Raw genomic sequence first — 17,463 nt, 5'->3', positions numbered from 1 at the left:
CTGACATTTTAATAACTTTGAAATTGTAGTTTTATTTTATTTTGAATTGCATTCGATTGGTTATTTGTAATATTTTAAAAAAACTTGATACATAATAAATAAGAAAATTATAGAATGTGCTGAACCGGGCCGCTTCGTTATGTCATCTGGCAACGTTTGCGGTGTAAACAGACATGCTAGTTGGGTTATGACATCCTGAAAGTACACACGTGTTTCAGCTATGCTCAACTACTACCTTTAGAACAGGAGTTACTCCCTTGTTTTTTGGGAATTAAAAACCCTGAAAGGGACCACAATGGTTGATTTCACAGAATACGTCATTGGTGCTCTTGTATTTTGACAGGCAAGTGGTTATTTGAGCTAATAGGCTAAGCACGGTTAGCCATAGTAACGTCTGAGATGTAATTATTTCATAACATAGTAACTAAATTGCATTACTGCATTTCTTATAGCAAGCCATGGCGGACATTTTAGATAACTGATGTGTCGGAATACGTATTATGTAAAATTATTGATCTTTTTTTTGTTGTTGTTGATCCAAAGACGAAATGAATGGTCAAACTTCACCTTCTCCTGCCGTCAATGGCATCACTCCTGTCCAGCAGATGATTTCTTCCTGTTCCGGAGCCATACTTACATCTCTGCTTGGTGAGAAATCATAGCATTAAACTCAAGAGCTGTAATCATCTTAATCATCAGTTATTTAGAGTTAAACAAGATGATTCGTTTCAACTTTCAATTCAGATGATCGATTATTTATTTTGGTGAGTCATTGCAGCTAGTTTAACAAAAGTAAATATTCGGAGACTCATTTTTTCTGACCATAAAACAAGTTGTCCATGGTGCATTGATTCAGCAGTTCATGCACAAGGAAACCCACCTATTGCATAAATTGTAAGGAGCCAGGCATATTTCTCAGCAAGCCATCATTTCTGTATTGAAATACTATTTTCGTTTGTCATGTGTAATAAATATCGCATTAATAGAGAAACTGAATTTTGGCTCTTCAGTGGCTATAATTATTAAAATTAAGAGAAATGCTTATAATCTAAGTTTATTTACTCCATATTATAGATAAGTTTTACCCTTTCAATTGAATTAACTTGTACTTATTTTAAAATTCATCATAACAGTGGTCTAATTTGTATCTTTAAAAAATGCTATTGAACAGAAACAAATACTCTGGATTTGTATGAGTGTGTGGTTGGTGTAAAACAGGTAATTATCTTGTAATACTCCGATTATAGTCAGACCAGAAGTGTTGATGTTGAATGATATTTTTACCACTAAAATTATTTACTTTACTTGTAGACTTTTAAAAGAATAAAATCATTTACAGTTAAAATTAAAATTATTTTATTTTTATGGACACCAGCTTTAACTTGGGATAGAAATTGCTCAGTTCATATGAATGATTATAGCATCGGTTGTTCCCTTTTTCTGTATCACCCTGATAGTATCAGGATACATTAGATGATCACCAGAAGGATTATACATCTTCTAAGTTCTACATCAGTTCTTTTTTTCTATTTACAAAGGCCATCAAGTACTGTACTGGGCCTCACGTTTTGACTTTCTTTATTTTGAGAACACACTGGACAATATGCCCTCATTGACATAAAAATGGACTGGATCGAACCCTAACCCTCGCCAAGTCCTAAATTTAGAGTGAAGTTAACAACCTGTAATCCCTAAACCCACCTTCATGATCCCTACCAGCAAACATCTAAAACTTCTGCTTTCATGGAGGAGCTCACACCTACTAATGATTAGTTAATCAGTGTGATCGCATAAGCAGCACCTGGCTGCTGCTTATCCTCTTAAATCCTCTGGAAGCTCCAAGGTACGACTTAGTTGACCATGAACGCTTTTGCTGCATTTTATCTTGGTATTTATAAAACATACCTTACATAAAATCATATGCCATGTATTATTGTCCACAACAGGTTTTATTTATAAAAACTACTGTTAATTTCTACCAACGTCGACATCAATATCTAAATAGCTAAAATATTCTATAAAAGATTATGGCAATTTAAAGGAATCAAATTGCAAAATATTATGCTTACAGATAATTTTTAATGTAAAAACATTTTATAACTTTTTATAGATTTAGCGTAAAGAGAAATCTGTTTTCGTAAAACTTACTTATGGTAAAACTGTAAATCTTGATCTGTTCCTTTTTTTCCAGTCACACCTTTAGATGTGGTAAAAACCAGACTGCAAGCTCAGAACAATCCCTTGGGAAAAGGTACAATTTATGAAAAAGACTTTCAATATGTTTCACATTTTAGAATATTGCATTTTCCACCATACTTGCTAAAATTCTACGTTTTTCATATAATTTTACAGGCAAATATTTTGTCTACTGTAATGGCCTCATGGACCACATTTGTGTGTGTGAAAATGGAAAGGGCTGGTACAAAGCCGCCGGCCAATTCAAAGGCACCTTCGTAAGGCTTCACACACGCACTGGTTGCAGTAAATAGTGTCGTCAGTGTTTAAAGCTCTGTTAGCTCGATGTTTTGGTAAATGCCCCGTTTCTGTGTAAATGGTAAAATATCCCTAATGCGTTTAAACTTCCCACTCTGCATCTCTGCAGGACGCCTTCTATAGGATAGTGTGCTGTGAGGGAATCACAGCCTTATGGAGCGGCCTTCCTCCAACACTGTGAGTGTAAAGTTTCCTCTGTGTTTCATATCTATGTTACATATTGACTGCAGCGATTCTATGCAAAGTCTGAAAAAGTGTCTTTTTCAGGTCTTATATGTATGGAAAAAGTAAGCAGAACATGAAATAACTAGAACATTTCAGTTTCCTCCTTATCTAACGGTTGCATCAATTCATCATATATTTTATTCATTCTCTCATCCACCTGTTTATAGAGCTGTCCTGTAATGATTTGCTTTTTCACCGATATGTGGATTCATTTATTCATTCTTCTATTTCTCCTTCCATCCATCATGTTTTTCCATACATTTAATTGGTTTTCCATCCATCTAAGTTTCCTTTTGATATTTGCTCATTTGTTTGTTCATTTCTTCCCATTTCTATTATTTGCAGTATTCATGTATAATTAGTCTAAACCCTTAATGCCAGTCGTTGAGCGATGCTGGTCTGTCAGTGTTCGTTTATTTTACATTTAATGAATAATTTCATTCATATTTAATGAAAATCACTCAGTCTTTGTAAAAATGGGTCCTACGTACTACGTGTTTTCTTGTGGTTCCAGTGTGATGGCGGTCCCGGCCACAGTGATCTACTTCACGTGTTACGATCAGCTGTGTGCAGCGCTGAGGGCGAGGATGGGAGAGCGAGCCCAGGAGGCTCCGCTGTTAGCAGGAGCCATCGCTAGAGGTGAAACTCTTCTGCTCTTCATTTCACTCTGCTCAAGGAAGAACATTGTTTCTTATCTCAGTCTGATGGAGGTGCTCGTTTCAGCTGAATTAATCAGTGATTTTATTAATGGTTAGAAATTAATTTCCTGAATAGTGTCTGAGGGCAAAGTTTTGCCCTTTTATCTCCAGCTTGATGAATCTGATCCCACACGGATTTTATTATAAGAAAGTGAGTGGTTTCTCTGCCCTGATCCGCTGTCTCTCAGTTTAATAACGCCTCTAGGTGGTCACAACAAGCAGAATTAAAGCACTGTTTGTAATTCAGTAAACCTGATCTGTTTTTAACCAAAATGCTTCTTGAAGCAATCTTCCTTTCTGATACCATTGTTACTCCGGGTCTTTCCCTGTGATTCCAGCTTTGGCTCCTCTTTGTTTCAGTGGGTTCAGCGACCGTAATCAGCCCCCTGGAGCTGATCCGCACCAAGCTCCAGTCTCAGAAACAGTCGTACAGCGAGCTGACCAGCCTCATCCGCTCTGCAGTGCAGGCAGAAGGCTGGTGGTCTCTGTGGAGGGGTTTGGGACCCACCCTGCTCCGAGACGTCCCCTTCTCCGCCATGTACTGGTACAACTATGAGCAGGGCAAGAGCTGGCTGTGCCAGTGGCATAACACCAGAGAGCCCACGTTCACCATCACCTTCATGTCTGGAGCCGGGTCCGGCTCTGTAAGTACCTCTCCTCCTCCTTCAGGATCCACCATCTGCATGCAGACTTGAATGGCTTTTGGTTTTAACTAAGTTATTTGTTAATTTTTAGGTCTGTCACAATCACAGATGTTGCTGGAGGATAAATTGTTGCAGATGTTATTGCGACAGACAATAATCGCTTTTATTTCTTAACCACCCTTCCTACTACAATCAATTCAAAGTTCTGTACAGATTAATGAAATAAACCTACAAAATAAAAACGTTTACCCACCCCTTCCTCACATGGAAAAACACACAGCTGTATGGAAAATGTCTAAATATTGTTGTTTTGAGACCATTTCCAAGTGAAATAATGGTAATTACATAATAATGCAATGCAAGAACACTTTCTCAAAGACCCATAATAAGCTTTAAATTCTAATGAACATTTAACACTGACTGGAAAACACACAACAAATAAAATGGATTATAAAATCTCTTTGACTTTGTCATCCATTTGGTAGAAAGAGAGCAAAGAAAAAATATAAACCATGCAGATGGAAATTATTGAGCTCAGTTTAATTTATTATGTGATTGATTGATTGATTTATTGCTTATTGCAACTGGCCTACTAATTTGTGTTTGTTTTTCAGATTGCAGCTATCGTCACCTTGCCCTTCGATGTGGTCAAAACAAGACGGCAGGTGGAGCTTGGGGAGCTGCAGGCTAAAAACTGTAATGATGGCATTATTTATTAATTGATTACATGATGTCTGCATACATTGTTAATGCTTTTAGTGTGATCAGGGATTAGATTAAAGATGTGGGGGAGTTTCATGTGCTCTAACTGGCCAATACACATTTGAAAGTGTCACATGAGAGGCAGATGACTGGCATACTTCAACACTTTGAGGGCAGGTGGTTAACGTGTGACGGTTATTAGGGTCAAAAGTCAAAGCCTGAATAGGTTGGGATGAAGCATCGTTGTGTGACTTTCTCATTGAGTGATGGCTTGCATTCATCTTCTTTAAACCATCCTCTATCTTGCTCTCTGTCTTGCATTCAATGCAAACTGATAAACTCAGTGTTGGTTTGTTTACTGCCTGAGTTGTTTTGTTGCTCTAAAGGTACAAGAGATTCAACGATACCTACAACAAAAAGACAAAATCACAGCAAATTCAAGCCATTCGCTTTGTTTGTAAACCACATCAGCTTAAGGAAAGAGAAATTGTTGTTTTTGTTTTCTTTGAAAAGGAAAATCATAGTAGATTGTCTATAAGGACATGGTATATTGGATTCAAGTTGAAGAAGCGCTCTTAAAGTCTGAAATTAAAGGGCCAGAAATATTTACAACTATTTTGAGCTTTATATCAAAAAACTTGCCTGGATTGTTGTTTTCATTCTTTACTGTATGTTTGCCTGAACGCTTGCTCTCACGAAGCTCCTCTTCAGAGCTGCAGGTTCCATGCGTCCGCCTCACAGAGCAGCCGTCCCTGGCGACCGTCCCACTCCGTTCCTCCAGATCAGCAGCAGCAATTAGCCAACACCTGGCCTAACTGTACATTTACTCAGTTCATTATCGGAGCCACCTCTCACTGGAACATTGTTTAAAACATAGTTAAAGGGTTAATGGAGAAATGTTGTGATGACATGCTCAAGGCATAGTGTCAGAAAAAGCAGGAGTTTCTTAAAGTGACAGAAGCTCAATTTCAAGGTGTTCAGTTGCAAAGTCAATTTGATATATATAATATTTCATAACTGAATGTAACATAGTTACTGGATTGTGCTTTAAAATGGCACACAGTCCTGCCCCTTTAACACGATGATTGAATATAAACCTCTCACTGGTTGCTTCTTGTTCCCTCAGTGTCAGGTCCAGTTTCCTCCTCCACTTTCAGCATCATGAAGAAGATTGTTGCACATGACGGCTTTCGTGGGCTTTTTGCAGGTGTGTACTTACCTAATGTGTGTCAGTCATCAGTCAGTCTAAGTGAGCAATATGATATAAAGCTATGCGTGTGTGTGTGTGTGTTAGCTCTTAATGAGTGTTTTCTCTGTCAGGTTTCTTCCCCAGGCTGATCAAAGTGGCTCCAGCCTGTGCCATCATGATCAGCTCATATGAGTTTGGAAAAGCTTTTTTCCGCAAACACAACCAGGAGAGGATACTTCAGCAACTCCACTCGCCAAACACGTGATTGGTCCTCCCCACGAAGCCGCCGTCCCCACAGCTACAACTACATTACACATAAGAAAAATATCATTTTGCTCCAATCCTAAACACAGCAGCAGAAATCGGAGTGAAACTAATTATTTAAGCCTTTCCATATTTAGATAAATGTGTATTAAATACCTTAAAGTATTTAGAATTTATTTTGTGATTTAGGCTACGAGAAGTTATTTTTCAAAGTAAAAGCAAAGTTGAGATTCCATGTTGAATGTATGCGACAGCCAGCAGATGGCGGCCAGAGTTTGGTTTGTACTGAATCCGCAGATATGTGACGTTTCTCTGGAATCATGTGCACTGTGCCTGAAGATGGCTTCACCCTGCTGCTTCTCCCCTAAGAGCCACGTTGACCAAAATGTGTCAAAGTAGAGGGATGACCGGGAAGAACTTTATAAAAATGTGATTTCTCTAAAGTTCTGATTTTATTTCCTCTTATTTGCCTCTTCATCTGTTTCTGTGGACATCAACACACGTGTCTGAAAGCAAGTTGTGTTTATTTAAAATGAAATATAAAAAAAGTGCAAATAATTTCAATAAAATATCCAGTTGATGTCTGTACAAATGTCTGCTGGAATAAGCTGAAGGCAAAGACTGTATTCAGGTGTTGAGGTGAACAGCTAGTGACCATGTATCCAAATTACTTTATACTGATGTCCTAAAGCAGGAAATGTTTTTTTTTTTTTATGTAAGTCAATGCTAACATCTAAAAATAAATTATATCAACTTCCAGTAGATAACTATTAAATTGAAATACTGCATCTCAGTATTTAAAGAGGATAATTACCTGAGAACTAAATCCTGTGGCGATGAAAAATGCACAACACTGACACCGGTGGCAAAACAAAGACAAACATTTACATCTTAAATACACCAGTGGTTTAACCCCCAGTATCAGTCTGTATTAGAACAGAACATAGCATTGCGTCATTCAGTCTGCAGGAAGGTCGCAACTGATCTGATCCACAGTCAGTATTTTTAGCACAATCTTTCAAAATCATCTTTGCAACAGTGAAACATGAGATGAGGATTCATACAGCAGCTCTAAAATCGACACAGTTCCAAGTAGAGAAATAACGCCACACGGATGAGAAGCAAACTGATCTGAACTCATGTTGATAAAGTTACATCCGCTGTGACAGTTTTCAGTCTTGTGGTGTTGCTGAGCTACAACAGCTCCTCATTCAGAGTTGAAGAACAGAAAAATCAGCATCACCAGTAAGAGGAAAGTTCCTGACTCCTTTGAATTCTTGAACTGACGAGCTGTTTGGACGTCTCGTCTCCTACGACGGAGTGACACCTGGACTGCTGATCTCTGTCGCTGGACTGGCCAAACACTCACTGGACCTCAGGCTGGCCAGAGATTTATAGCTGGCTACTGAGGTCAGGGAGCCACAGAGGCCTCTGAGAGACGGAGTTTCCTCTTTACCTGAAGAACAAAGCGCACGTTCAGTGCACAAGAGACAGAGAAAGGTATTTCTGTTCATAAGAGGAGACCTGCCTTGTGTGTTTGATGTGAGGCTCAAGCCTGCAGACAGCTGCTCCAGACTCTGGAAACTCTTCCTGCACAAAAATGAAAAAGAACCCGCATGTAGCATTAAATCAGACTCAACCTTTTCTGTTTTAGCTCAGACAGGATTACATAAATTACTTGATTTTACTTAATTCCACAATCATTACAGGAAGGTTTTCTTAAAATTCAGTAACTGATAAAGTTACAAACAGCATCAAACTTAAAGCAAGTCTTTGACTTTGCAGGAACTTTAATCTATCTGCCACCTTGAGGCCGGACTTTGATGCATTCTCTTTTGAGTTGTTGGACAGCTGTATCGAAAAGATAATACGGTGTGTTTTTTTAAGGTTTTTGAATCACGGATAAAATAAAAATTTCAAGAAGCGAAATGCGATATGGAAATCAGTGACAATCAGAGCATGTTGAGTCAAATGAATTGGGGAAACAAATGACGAACTCTTCCCACTGCCCGGTGCTTTTCCTGTACAGCAGTGTGTCCAAGGCAACGGCATTGGCATCCAAGGCATCTGGAGACGGCCACTGATTGGTCAGATGGGCTGTTAATTCCTGCCTGGAGCGCAAGTCGTTGTTTTTCAGCACAGTCCTGAAATCCAGAAAATGACAAATGACAGTTATTCTCCCCATTGTGGGATGATAAAAGATATTTCTATTCTACTCTATTAACGTAGTCGAATCAAAGGATATTCAATTTACTGAATCGCGTCGGTTTATCAAATAAAAATCATACGCATTATAAAATATAGAAATCATCTAGAGGTTAGGAAGACTGTCGCAAGGCGCTGTAGTTTAGTTTTGCTCATGAACACTATTTCTCACCATGTCGAAAGTGCATCCTGAGACATAACAAACCCCTGCAGCCCCCAGGGTTCTTGCAGCTCTAAAGGTCAAGTTTGCAGTAAGATTTGCCTCCCAAGCTCGCAGCCATGCGTACACACACCGACAGACACAAACGCCCTCTAAAGAAGACTCACAGTTGGTTCTGCAGTTCCACTACGATGTACTCAAGCTGTTGTTTCTCCAGTGTGTGTGAGAGGTGTGTGTCTGCTAGGCTCTGCTGAAGGGCTTTGTTATGAGAAACGGCCTCCGACAGCTGAGCTTCCCGCAGACGGACCAACTCTTCCAGGTAACCCTGAGGCGAGCAAACACACACAGGCACACACGAGACAGATGTGTTTGTTCATTCTCATGAATAACCTGCTGTGTTGATGCATATGCGAAACGTTTGCTTTCACCAAATATAAACAAAACATAGCAGAAAAAAAAGCACATTTCTAATCTGTAATCGTTGTTTCTTTCTTGGCATTTCAACAGCCAGGCGGCTACTCATCATGAAAATGTCACGCTGTCTCATACAACGTCCCCCAGCACAAAACAACACAAAGCAACACACCTTCTGCTCCAGAGCCATGCGGTACTTCTGCTCAAAGCGTTTGCACTTGCTGACCAAGTTGCTCTGCTCGGTGAAGATTGATGCGGCGGTGGCCGTTTTGTCAGGGGTGCTGCTCTCGCTGCCGCTGCTTCCCAGAGTCCTCATCTCCTCTTCATCGCTGCTGATGCTGTCTGCGCTGCACAGGGACCCAAACCACATATCAGTATGCAGCCGTGTTGGCCAAACTGACACACGCCTGACCTTTTGTCACGTTTATTCTCACTCCCTGACAGCAGGCAAAGTTCTTGGGGTTTTAAATGAATTTATGTGAGTAGAAGTAGGAGGCTCGTTGAGATATAATTTAGCTTATTTCTTAAAATTCGTCAGCAATGTCTTAAATTATTATTCAACCAATAATTTAAGCGCATCCCAGTTTGTTGTGTTTATGCTTTACAGCAAAACCGTCCACAATTAGCACTTTGGGCTCATTATGCATAAAAATCTTTATGAAGATTTTTTTTTAATAATACTGAAAATATGCCTTAAATTTCAGCACATTATTCCCTTGTGGGAAAAAAAAAATCTAAGAGTTACTGCCACTTAAATATGGCTGAAAAACTTATATTAGCAATTCATACGAGTCTACATCAATAATTATTGATTATTTTTTGTTTGAAATACTGCCAAACTGGTGGCATGACCTTTCTTAATTTATTCATAGCTTTTACTTCCTGCCAGTTTTTATGTTTAAGCAGTGATGAAGGACGGCGGCGAAATCTGAAACTGCTGCTGCGCAAGTTACTCAACAAGCTGTTGCTAGGTAACCAAAGAATGAGAGAGTTGCTGGGTAACCAAAGAATGAGAGAGTTGCTAGGTAACCAAAGAATGAGAGTTGCTAGGTAACCAAAGAATGAGAGTTGCTGGGTAACCAAAGAGCAAGTGAGTTGGTTGATACCAGAAAACTCACTGTGTGTGTGAGGTTGGGCAGCGAGAGCCTTTCCTCTGCCTACATCACCCAGAATGCTGTGCGGTTCTGGATCGGTGTTCAGTCAATATACTGTATATTGAATATCGGTGTCTATTGCGACATAAATCGTTATTGAATTATCGTTTTTAAGTTATCTGTGGAGGTTCCTCCATCTTTTCCCCAGTGTTAGTATTTATTTAAATGTTTTCACATAATATATTTAGAATTTTTACACAATATATTTATAATTTCACTCTTTTTCTGGTGATTATTGCATTAATTTGTTGACTATTATAGGTGCACACATTTAGTAAACATCTTATGTTTATGTGAGTCGTTAACTATTTTGTTTTGCTCAGTTTGAAGGACTGGCTGGGGCAGAGGACTGGTTCAAAGGCAAACTTTTATTTTTGCAAAAATATCTACTTTTTTCTGTCATTTTTCCTTTGACGTTTATTTGCGGCCCTTAGAGCGTCGCACCGGTTTGATGCGAATCACTTCTTTGGATTTACCTTTGTGTGAACTTCAGGTAAGGCGTGTAGTCGATGACTGCAGGACAGCTGTCGTCCAGACCCTCCCCTTTAAGACAGAAACTGAAAAAGAGAAATTAAGATTGAGTACCAAAGCACAGATCATTCTGCATTTACCACTTCTAACCAGCGGATCTACAAGGCTCTAAAACCTTTGGGGTCTTAACAGACGTCCATGCATTTATCACCTGAGCTGCTCCTTCCAGTCAAATTGTAGTACTGTCGCCAATTAGGTTAATTACTTGAATTAATAACATTCTTAACACTTTTTATATTCTTAGGTTTTTTAGTAAGAGTTTTAACATTACTACATCCATTCTTTGCAAAAAAAAGTATTGAAATTAGTTTTTTTGTTGTTGTTGTTTTTGTATCTAACGTATCTCAGCAATAAATTGTTGAATGAAGCAACATTTCCAAAATAATAAATTAAAATGAACTTGGATAATCCAGTGAAAGGGAGCACATTTTATTTATTGTACCAACTGTGATGTTGCGTAAGTATAGGTTTTAAGATTTGTCCAATTTTTGGAGTCAGCACGTTGCAAAAATACAAAATCGTACCAACTTTTTTTTTGGTCTAGCTTCTAGTTGCAAATATCTTTGAACATTTGAAATAAGGCCAAACTCATAACGTGGGAAAAACGCGTTATGAGTGAAATAATGTTCCAATGGAACTAGTACCTCTTTTAATCGATAATAAGGAATTATTGACTTCAAATAAGCTCTTATAGCTTAAAAAAAATTGCTTGTAAATTAGTTTTGACTTATTTCAAATGTACTGAGATACTTGCGCTGGAAGCTAGACCAAAATTGCTTTGTAAGGTTATGTATTTTTGCATCGCAGTGATTAAAATGGCCCCATCTCTTCCTGTGTAGATGATTGCATCAGTACAACAGAAGGGGAGAAAGTCTCACCACTTCATCTGAGACAGTAGATTATGAAACGAACCTGAAATCAATGGTGTTAAGTCCAATGAGCGTGTCTGCCAACAGCCCTGCCTCTTCTCCCAGTATGATCGCGCCTTCCTCAAAAAACCTCCTGACACAAACACACAGATCATCAGCATTAATTCAGCTCACAGAATATTAGACATTTAAGACAATTTTGGAATTTGAAGACCTGGTTGTCTTGAAGTCCCTCAGCGCAAAGGAGATGTACTCTGACAGGCGTTTCTCCATCAGAACAACCCTCATCCACGCCCTTCCCTGCAAACAAGAAATGTTACCCTAAAAAACAGCCAAACATGTATTTATGTGTCAAAGGAAGTAAACGTTTGTATTAAATGTGGTAAAACAGAATAAAAAATGTCTGTGACGTTTACCGGTAAGCTTTATCTATTTAAATAAAAATTTGATTGGCATTAAGGCTAAATTGATAACCGATTGCTTAATTGGATCCATTTTTAAGAGAAGGGATTTTGGCAAACTGTATTTTTCTAAAATCATACACGCTGCATTTTTGTGACAAAATCATGTTCTCTATAAACACAAATAGCCTAAATTCTGCCATTTTCAATCTTTGAAATAGATCAAATGTATTTCTGATACTGTATGTGTTGAGTATCTATTTTTCATGCTCTTGCAGCCCTTCTCTCGCTCTCCCTGCAGAATAGGAACATTTCATAGGAGGGGGCTGCACCTTCGCTCTTGATGATCGCACATTTTCCATGCTCTCGATGCTTCGGATGCAGTTATGAGGCACTTTACCGCAGGCCACTTTTATGTAATCCCAGAAACTCCGAGGACTCTCGTAGCCAAACCACGTCGTCTGACCTGAGCAGAAAATACAGGAACACAGGGATGTTGTTGTTTTTTACTAGAAAAAACATTTTCCATAGTTTGAATGAGCCATTTAAAAAAATACACTAACCTACAATCCAAATTGTAGCCGTTAAATGTGTTGCCTTTAAATAAAAGTTGGATCATATAGGAATGAATTGGACAGATTTAATTTGAACTCAATTTGATTTTACATAACTGGATATGAAGTGGACTGTAAAGAAGACATCTGATAAATACATGATTTATAAATAACTGAACTGAATATCAATCATTTTCAGCTGAATTCTTGTTTTTGATTGAATTTCCTATTTAAATGTGTGCTCTCTCCCATGTATCAATGAAATTAATTCCCAGTGACGATTAATCACATTATTACTTAAGTTTTGAAAAAGTTTCTGGAATTTATTCAAAAAGTATTTAAATGATTTATAGGGGATCAACACAAATTACATTATGACAAAGAAGAGTTAATGACTGTATTTAATTGGCATTAATTATATATTTTTTAAAGTTTCTAGTAGTTGGAAAAGACTGTAAAGTAAAAAAAATAAAAACGAACATTTTTATGGCATGTATGTTAAAGATCACCGTTTAAACCTGAGAAGGATTTGTGATTTTCAATATTTTGATAAGCGTTGTGTATGTATCTATCTTCACATGTATCTATCTTCACTTCTGAGCCAAACCTGCAGAACCACGTTTTACTGCAGCCGAGGCGGCAAATCTGTAGCAGCTTCGTGCGTCATGAGACTGGATTGTTTTTCTGTTTTCCTTTACAAAGCAGCTCAACCTCGGCCAAATGGGATGGAAAGAATCTGGGAATAAAGTTCAAGAATGGCCACAGGTCTTCAATTAAATATGGGTTTAGTCCACTCCAGCAAAGGAGGCTGATCAAATCTAACCACTCCGCTGTAGCTGTGACCTGACAGACCAGCTTTCCTACACCTGCTGAGGAAAGCTATCCCACAGCATGATGCTGCCACATCATCTTCCACTTTCGGCATTTAAAATCCTAAAATGGAAAATGCCACACATCCCATTTTGAATGCAGGCAAAAACATTCAATTCTGAACAAAAGACCTTTTGCCACATATTTGCTACGACTCATGTTGTTGCAAACTGTAGAGGAATTTTACTTTCTGCTGGTTCGTCGTTAAGATCTTTGAGGCTGTAATGAGGCTTTCTGCAAAGCCCTACATCACAAGCGTCATATTAGTGTCTTCAACTGTGTTTATAACATTTACATGCCTTTGAGGCGATGGCTGAGGATGCGCTCCAGGATGAACACGAAGTTAACGAACTCTGGGGAAGAGTCGTCAATGGTTTCGAAACAGGAGCGATCCAGAAGAGTCTTCACTGAAAACCTGAACAGAAAGAAGACGGACACCAGATTATGTTACTAAAGACTCTAAAACCACATCAAACCTTTCTATCATCGATTAGAAGCAGACAATATCCAGACCTGTCCACAGCAGCAGCAACAAGCCTTTAATTCATCTTCTGTGATGAAACCAGCCACAGTGTGCAGCACAAAGCGACTCCATCTAATCTGATTTCAACTAATTATACAGGAAGGAAAGTTTGCACACGGGGCTGCGATGCGTTTCAGGGTGTACATGTGTGCTCTGTGAATCCTGTCAAACTGCGTGTAGCCTTTGACACGAAGTAATCTAACTTCAAATCTCGCCCCGCCTCTTGCTGCTCCGCCTCGTTGCTTAGCATTAGGATGACGACGGACCGCGAGCTTCCAGTGCAACACCAGATAAATCTCACCTGCATCATCTTTCAGAAACTTTAAAATATCTTTTTACAAATGCATTTATCCAAAGCCCATCTCCCCTTAACCACACCCGCTTTAGTAATTCGACAAATCATTCCATTATTTCAACTTTAATGATTGTTTACATTTACAAAGACAAGATCAGTTAGCAGTTTATTAAACAACACTGTTTAATGTTGCTCCTTCTGTTTGTAAAAACCTAAAATTATTCATTTGGCTCGAAACATAAAAGTATCAGTGTGCCTGTTTCCGATGACGGAGGGTTATTTTTATATCCTGTGCATTAAATGAAAACTTTGCAGCTATAATTGGGAAAAGCAAATCTGATGAGCTCAGCAAACGCCACAGTTCTGCAGTTCTGCTCTCAAAATAATTCTGCATGGTCCCCAAACGTAGTTCAAAAATAGCATAAATCAGGTCCAGTTGCACAAGCGGCTGATCATTTTGATTTAATTGTAAATAGGAACACTACTGACTTACTCAAGAGCCAACTTGGGCACAACAATTTAATGAACCTCGACGAAATATACCAAACATTTCCACCTTTATCCAGGCAAAAAATTACATGCATATTATTTTCTATCTAGCTGCCAGGCTCATCCCAAATGCCTACATATATGCACTTGCCTGTGTTGCACAGGTAACAAAAACTATTTGGATGAGAGTTTTTTTTTTGAGAGAGAGACTCCAGAATGTAAACACTGCAGCTTCTGTCTTCAGTCACAGCTGCCTGGTGAAAACTAAATCAATCTTTAACCTCAGAAGCCTTTATTTGCTGCTGCAGCAAAACAAAAAGCACAGAAAGGCAATCTGGATTAAACTGCTGCTCATTACACTTTTGTATGAATCATTTAACAGCATCCAGAGAAAGCTAGTATGCAAAGTCGACGTCTTATTTCTAATTAAAGCTGCTGCTGCTGCATAGCTACAGTAATGCCTTGTCTTCTCTCTTACAGTCTCAATGTTGCTCCTTCACACATCCTTAAACATCATTACAAACATTTAACTTTATAAATGACAAAAACACAACACACATCCATTAATTTGCTGATGTTGTAGTTGAGCAATGTCAGACAATTTGAAAGAAAAAAAAAATCAGATTTGATATCTGATAACATTTATGTAAAACTCCAATCCACTAAAATCAGAAATCTTATTTTTATCCATTTTAAAGTGCAAAAGGGAACTTTCAAAGATGAAATAAACAGAACAGATTAATAAAATAGTTCACATTTCTTGTAGATAAACTGTGGAATAAATTAGGCCACAGTTACCTCTGCTTTCTGCAGAGTGATAATACTAATGTTTTTACTAGATAAAAAATATTATGGTGCCAGAAAGCTTTAAAAACAATATCATATTTAAAACATTCAAAATAAATACAAGGAGTAAGGTCAATTGTGTTAAATGCAAGTTATAAGCTGGATATCAGCAAATCAAAAGTAAATATTTTATTCCTACTAATTATTTTCTCAATAAGTCTTGTTCATTATAAAATACTTTGTATTTCCTCTTTTTACTCCCCCAGTTAGGCCAGTCAGCATTAATGGTGACTAATGTGGAGGCAGGGACAGTTTGGCAAAACACCAGCCTCATCAGTGAGTAGCAGCCAGTTTTAATTGTATTAATGCTTCATTCCTGGAGAAAGGTTGCCTTTCATTTTCTACGTCAGTCGAAATATGGAGGAGACTGCTATATTACCAGGTTTGTTTGCTGTGCAGCTATTGCCAAAACACAAAAAGATGTACACATTCCTCCTCCTTTTATGATGCATTTACTGTCAAAAAACATTCACTGGGGACTGCCAGTCAGAATCTGACATCTGCTAGCAGGACTCAAAGGGCCGTAAATCAATACTCTGAACAGTAAGTGACAAAAAAAAGGCACACAATACAAGCAGATGACGAGTGTTTGCTCACCTCAGCATCACCCTTTCTTATAGTCTACAAACACACAACTGCCTTTTAAAAGTAAGAACAACTAAACATTTGCACTATTATGCAGATTTCTTTATTTACGCTTTTAAGCAAGCTTTTGCACAAACTGAATTGCTCACCCAGTTAAATATAAAGCACAAAATCTTTGTGCTGTGTAGCTTTGGCCGTGCACTGGAGTGAAGGTATCAAAACAGAAATATGAGTGTATGAATGTTTAATGAAGAAGTGAGGAGGCTGTTGGTGTGTGACTGAGATAAACTGGGTGACATTAAGCTACTGTGCAGCGCAGGCAAACCACCACCATCCCCACTTTACATATCTAATCAGACCTCATTTAGCAGAAGGCGACTCATGAGATATTCCTGCTATAATTAAAACAAATGAATGGATCTAAAAAAACAACAACGTTGTGGCAACAATCCAGCAGCAGACGCAGTTAATCCTCCTGATCATGAAATGATTTGATTAGGACAGAATCCTCTACCTGCAGACTGTGAGCAGGTTCTTCCTCTCCACCACGGCGCTCCTGCCCGCTCCGCGCTTGCGGCTGAGCGACGCCATCCTCCTGCCCCGGTTGGCGTTTGCGGCGGCGCGGTGACCCACTCTGCTGCCTCAGGACGAGGGCAGGACCGGCGGCGTTCGTCACACCAGAGCGGGGGAGCCGATGATGCTCCGCTGGAGAGGAGAGAGCAGGAGGACAACGCTCCTGCAGAGCGCCTCCTGTTGGCTCTTTCAAAATAATAGCCTCTGAAATGGACCATGTATTTAACTGCTCCTTATTTAAAAGAAAGCGCATAATAATAATAATAATAATAATAATAATAATAATAATAATAATAATAATAATAATAATGCATAAACTATTAAAAAGCTAGGTAGTCTTAGTTGAATACGGATATTTAGTTCATTGTTTATGTGCAATAAAAACCAAATAAGTTTTTATTTTAACAATATTTCAATATTTTTTTTGTTAAACTGGGACAATTCATTTTTATTTGTGATTGTCTGAAACTGCATTTTTGAAATGTTGTAGAAAGTCCTAGAGCGCCATCTAGTGTCTTTGAAAGGAATAACATATTCTTGTCTGTGTTCTGCTGTTCCTTTTATTTTGCTACTTAGCATGTTCAACCTATCTTTCAGGAGATCATTATTATATCACTTCCAATTGCTCATTTATTTAATTATTTATTCATACATTTAAGGAGAGTCTTTTACCCCTTACAACTCAATGGTAAGAAACATTTGAGAGAAAAAAAACATGGTTTTATCTTTGTTTTGTTTTGTTTTCTTTCTTTTTTTTTTTTTTTTTTTTACAATTTTTT

General features: G+C 38.3%; 2 protein-coding genes across 3 annotated transcripts; one reads left to right on the top strand and one right to left on the bottom strand.

Annotated features, from left to right (window-relative positions):
* The first annotated feature begins 160 nt into the window (after window positions 1-160).
* On the top strand, window positions 161-6,658 carry slc25a40 (solute carrier family 25 member 40). Its single transcript, XM_055048005.1, has 10 exons — window positions 161-343; window positions 544-648; window positions 2,192-2,251; window positions 2,353-2,453; window positions 2,603-2,670; window positions 3,233-3,357; window positions 3,777-4,060; window positions 4,675-4,756; window positions 5,889-5,969; window positions 6,083-6,658. Exons 2-10 carry the CDS (start codon window positions 549-551, stop codon window positions 6,214-6,216), a joined length of 1,035 nt encoding a protein of 344 aa, XP_054903980.1. The 5' UTR covers window positions 161-343; window positions 544-548; the 3' UTR covers window positions 6,217-6,658.
* A 64-nt stretch (window positions 6,659-6,722) lies between these two features.
* On the bottom strand, window positions 6,723-16,844 carry rundc3b (RUN domain containing 3b). Of its 2 annotated transcripts, XM_055048003.1 has the most exons (11): window positions 16,626-16,844; window positions 13,673-13,788; window positions 12,282-12,415; window positions 11,763-11,848; window positions 11,592-11,681; window positions 10,625-10,705; window positions 9,167-9,341; window positions 8,748-8,905; window positions 8,213-8,359; window positions 7,744-7,805; window positions 6,723-7,671 (listed from the first exon to the last, which is right to left on the bottom strand). In XM_055048003.1, the coding sequence occupies exons 1-11, from the start codon at window positions 16,700-16,702 to the stop codon at window positions 7,526-7,528; spliced, it is 1,272 nt and encodes a 423-aa protein (XP_054903978.1). In that variant the 5' UTR covers window positions 16,703-16,844; the 3' UTR covers window positions 6,723-7,525. The 2 variants fall into 2 exon arrangements, with proteins under 2 accessions (XP_054903978.1, XP_054903977.1); XM_055048002.1 differs by having other exon boundaries at window positions 6,723-7,805.
* Window positions 16,845-17,463: the final 619 nt, after the last annotated feature.

The sequence above is a fragment of the Poeciliopsis prolifica genome, unplaced genomic scaffold, assembly GCF_027474105.1.
Source record: "Poeciliopsis prolifica strain line A6 unplaced genomic scaffold, Auburn_PproV2 SCAFFOLD026, whole genome shotgun sequence".
NCBI classification, from domain to species: Eukaryota; Metazoa; Chordata; class Actinopteri; order Cyprinodontiformes; family Poeciliidae; genus Poeciliopsis; species Poeciliopsis prolifica.
Note: the sequence above shows the minus strand (reverse complement) of the source record. Positions and strands in the feature narration are given on the sequence as shown.

Bases quoted from the DNA above. Each gene is read 5' to 3' on its own strand.
- rundc3b (XM_055048002.1), bottom strand. From the start codon at position 16,702: ATGGCGTCGCTCAGCCGCAAGCGCGGAGCGGGCAGGAGCGCCGTGGTG. The intron at 11,682-11,762 runs GTCTTCAAATTC...TGTTTGTGTCAG, and splicing joins AGGGACTTCAAGACAACCAG to GAGGTTTTTTGAGGAAGGCG. The intron at 7,806-8,212 runs GTTCGTCATTTG...ATTTTTGTGCAG, and splicing joins AGCACCGGGCAGTGGGAAGA to GAAGAGTTTCCAGAGTCTGG.
- slc25a40 (XM_055048005.1), top strand. From the start codon at position 549: ATGAATGGTCAAACTTCACCTTCTCCTGCCGTCAATGGCATCACTCCT. The intron at 2,454-2,602 runs GTAAGGCTTCAC...GCATCTCTGCAG, and splicing joins GCCAATTCAAAGGCACCTTC to GACGCCTTCTATAGGATAGT. The intron at 5,970-6,082 runs GTGTGTACTTAC...TTTCTCTGTCAG, and splicing joins CTTTCGTGGGCTTTTTGCAG to GTTTCTTCCCCAGGCTGATC.